This window comes from Mastomys coucha, unplaced genomic scaffold (genome assembly GCF_008632895.1).
Source record: "Mastomys coucha isolate ucsf_1 unplaced genomic scaffold, UCSF_Mcou_1 pScaffold21, whole genome shotgun sequence".
NCBI classification, from domain to species: Eukaryota; Metazoa; Chordata; class Mammalia; order Rodentia; family Muridae; genus Mastomys; species Mastomys coucha.
This window is the reverse complement of record NW_022196904.1, coordinates 1,249,236-1,253,163: the sequence shown is the minus strand read 5'-3', so window position 1 is coordinate 1,253,163 and position 3,928 is coordinate 1,249,236. Positions and strand designations below refer to the sequence as shown.

Here is a 3,928-nt window from a genome sequence, read left to right as displayed (position 1 = left end):
GTGAAGGCTGCTAGGGGCCTCCCACCGCTTCTTCTTGGGGCTCTCAGCCACAGGCTCCCTGGTCAGCCTGAGGATATAGCAGGGGAGGGCATTACCAACCAGCTACCAACCTGCAGTTCTGCAGACCCCACCCCATGGCCCAGGGCCACAAAAGCAGAGGCACTTACCCCGGCAATTCAGCCACTGTGGTGCAGGAAAGGGACCAAGCCCAAGATTGTCTGTGTCCAGGGGATGCTCTTAGCCATCAAGCCACCCATACCTCCCTAGCAATCCCTGCCCACTTCTTAAAACCCATCTTTAATCACTCCTGGCCTCCTACCCACCCCATGGGGACCTGAGATATAGGTCAGTTTTTGGGACCATTTGTCTCTGAGGCTGCTAGTTTTGATGCTCATGCCCCCAGCTCTACCCAACAGCCCCACTGTTTCAGTGTCACCCAGACTAACCCAGGCAGAGGCTCTCTGCTCCAGTCGATGGTGTAGGCAGAGCCATCCTGGAGCCGGGCCTGCAGCACCTCTTTGAGCAGTTTCTCTGTTCGGTCCTTGTCCTCTTCTGACTCGCAGGCTGTGAAGCACCGTTCCACATATTCCTTCATATCCTGAGGCCAATCATCCGGCTTCCCAGACAGGTTTCCCCGGCCAGAAGGCCCACTGTGGGATGGGGGGTGGGGGAAGTAGATGAGGGGACTCAGGTGGGAGGACCCCCACATATCAGCAGAACTTTTTCTGTGATCTAAGAAGGCAGTCTTGTAATGTACATTTCTACACTCCCTTCACCCCATGAAGCACTCAGGAGTGGTGCCTAAAGAGGAACCCTGAGTACAGAAGATGGGTAGGCAGGGTCAAGAATGACAGTCACCTGTGGTTCTGAGCTTTCTCGGAGTTGGGCTGGGGCCCAAAGCTGCTGTGTTGACCCTCTGAATTGGAGCTGAAGCTCTGGTTGGTGACTGCAAAGGGCCGTTTCTGGATGTTAAATTTTAGACCTCCAGTCCCAGGGGCTGCTGTGGGAGGATAGCAGAGACAGGAGTTAAGCCCTTCCCCAGACATTTAAATAGGCTAAGCTCTGGAACAAATTCCTAACATGAGCATACCTGTTCTAGAACAGTCTTCCCCCTAGACTAGGGCACACCAAAACACCCAGACAAAGAACTAGCAACCGTGTGTGGCTCACAACCAAGCTCCAACCCTCTGACTCCCCCACAGTTCTGCTAACTTACGTTTCATGCGGGTCCATAACTGCTGACCCTTCTTAGGTTTGGCAGGCTCGCTGTAGCTGTGCGGCCCATATGCCTGCCCTGTAGGAGCCCCTGCCTGACTGTGCTGAGTGGTTGGGGCTGTTCCAGGCTGAGGGCCGTTGCTTAGACTATGTGCCCCATGTTGTGAGTTTGAGGGCTGAGGGGGCTGGGCTGCAGGTAGCTGCTGAGGGGAAGCCTGGTAGGCCATACTCTCATCCATCCCAGGGACTGGAGGCTGCAGGAAGAAGCAGAGGCTGAAAGAAGCAGGCAGCATCCTGGTGCTGAGTCACATGGTATTCGGTCTTTACAGTCATCTTCTTTAGCACTCAGTGCTACAATCTTTTGTGGGTTGCCATTGTGTGTGCTCAGTGACTCCCTGGGGTACCTATTTTCACCAGCAGTTCACTTCACAACTGAGAAGATTAAGCCTCAAGGGACTGAACAACTTTCCACAGCCCAGCTGTAAAGGAGCAGCGACCAGCAATGCCAACACTGGGTTGTGACTCTACTACATTGATGACACATCTATTAACTAAGGTTCCCTCTCTTGAGCACATCAACACACAAGACAACACAACTGCTCAATCCCTATGACAAGACTGCACCCTCTCAACTCTTAAGAGCCACTAAGTTGTGGTAGTCACAGGACTCAAGAGGTCCACAGCAGAGGCAAAGCATGGACTCAAACCTAGGTCAATGTACTTCTCATGTTCTAGGCTTCTCTACTCCTCTAGGCTGTGCCAGATGCAAAGCCAGCACACTGGATAGGTACAGACAGGTGTATATGCTGTGTATTTGGGGGGGGGGGGTGTGGAGGGCAGGGGAGGACTTTCTCCTGAATGCAGGTTAAGTGCGCATGCTGGAGGAAGAGAGCAGTCAGACTGCCAAACTATAAACTACTCCCACTATCTTCCCAATACTACAGCCCCTTGATCTTGCCCAGCCTCAAGCCCTTCCTACTTTTAAAAGCTAAGCCTTTAGATTAGGAGCTGCTTGGCAAGAAAGAACAAAGAGGAAGGGAGGGGGCAGCTTTGAAATCATGCAGACCATTGGTTCCAAGTCCTCTCAAGACCCAGGCTCTCTCCCAACTGACCAGGAGCAGCTAGGCACAGCATTACCTGGTTTAGAGTCCCTTGGTGCTGGGGAGCCGATGGCTGCTGGGCTGTAGCTGAGCCGTAGGAGCTGGCCATCCCATACTGGGAGGGGGAGCCATAGCTCTGGTACATGCTCTGCCAAGGCACAGGGGGAGCCAGAGTTAGTGGAGGCTGCTCACCATGCCTTTGGCCTCCCTTGGAACTGTGTACAACTCAAGAGGCTATAGACCCCAGGCCCTTACTTTTTTCCACCACACAAATGTACTAATCATGTATTTAAAAAAAAAAAAAGTAGTAATCAAAAATAAAAATCTCTTCATTCCACTTATGATCCTACTCAGAACCAACACTTTTAAATGTTATGATAAAGTGACAGGGGCAACAGCTCACCCCTTTAATCATAGGACTTGGACGGGGGACAGAGGCAGGTGGATTTCTGTGGAGTTTGAGTAAACCTGATCTACACAGTGAGTTCCAGGCCAACCAGAACTACACAGTGAAACATTGTCTTAAAAATCAACAACAAAAATCCCCCAAAACAACAAAAAAACAAACAAAAAAAGCAAGCTAGTTGTGGTAGTGTACATTAGGGCAGCTGAGGTAGAGGAGAAGGCTAAAGTCAACTTGGGCTATATAGAGAACCCTGACTCAAAAAGAAAAAAAAGCAGAAACCTAGACTTTAATAAAGTCTACACACAGCTATGGTGTAAGTGGGTAATGTCCTTCAGTAAGTACCATGAAAGAAAACAAGGAAGAGAGAAGGAAAAGCAGGAAGATGACTTAAAAGGCAATGGGAGGCTCCCTGAAGGTGCTGTCTGGGCAGTAAGGAACCCTGAAGTAAGCTGCAGAATGGAGAGCTGCAGCAGAGTAAAGCATAGGGCACTAGGACATGCTAATGTCCTGGGACCTGGAGGCAGCGGGAATGTCAGCATCAACAGGGGAATAGACCAGAATGGATATACCAGTTCCTGTGAGACCTAAGCAGGAATCTGGTGGTTTTGTCAGGGGCTGCTGTCTTCACCCCAACTAACCATCTGCCACCCTGACAGAAGGTTCCCACCCTGCAGCCAGGTCCTTACCATGGGGTAGTAGTAGCTGTACGGATAGGCATAGTTGTACTGCTGGTACCACTGGTAATACTGTTGCTGCTGTTGCTGCAAAGCCGAGGCTTCTGCCTGAGAGACGTACTGCAGAAACAGGAGTGTCTATCAATGCCAGCCACAGGAGCCCATGGGCACTACACTACCAAGAGGGCAGGCCATCACTGCAGAGTAACTGCAGGAAGGGAGCAGACTCCATACAGTAAAACTAGACATCTTAAAGATGGAGACGATCATCCTTAAGATCATTCAGGCCCGGGTTGACCCAAAGTAGTTAACTTTTTCCCATTATCAGATTTAGTTAACAGGAAAACAAGTTTACAGTCTCCCTAAGGCACTCCATCCTACAGAAGCCAGCATCCTTCCCATCCTTCTCTCGGCAACAGTCCCACCCCAGCACAGTAGTTCCCAAATCCTGCATGACATTCTCACTTGTGCACTGGCCACAGGCCCACTGCTGCTGGCTTTGGAACTGCTGGTAGCCCCTGCTTTGCTGATGC

At 50.9% G+C, this 3,928-nt stretch overlaps 1 protein-coding gene across 1 annotated transcript in view; it reads right to left on the bottom strand.

The window, feature by feature from the left end:
- Leng8 (leukocyte receptor cluster member 8) overlaps positions 1–3,922 on the bottom strand; it is a 9,815-nt gene extending 5,893 nt beyond the window's left edge. The window contains exons 1-7 of the mRNA XM_031385077.1: positions 3,861–3,922; positions 3,408–3,515; positions 2,353–2,463; positions 1,217–1,469; positions 859–1,000; positions 447–650; positions 168–218 (exon numbers count right to left, since the gene is read on the bottom strand). Of these exons, the coding sequence (XP_031240937.1) occupies positions 168–218; positions 447–650; positions 859–1,000; positions 1,217–1,469; positions 2,353–2,463; positions 3,408–3,410 (764 nt within the window). The 5' untranslated portion in view covers positions 3,411–3,515; positions 3,861–3,922. The remainder of the gene's footprint in view (positions 1–167; positions 219–446; positions 651–858; positions 1,001–1,216; positions 1,470–2,352; positions 2,464–3,407; positions 3,516–3,860) is intronic.
- Between the last annotated feature and the right edge of the window lie 6 nt (positions 3,923–3,928).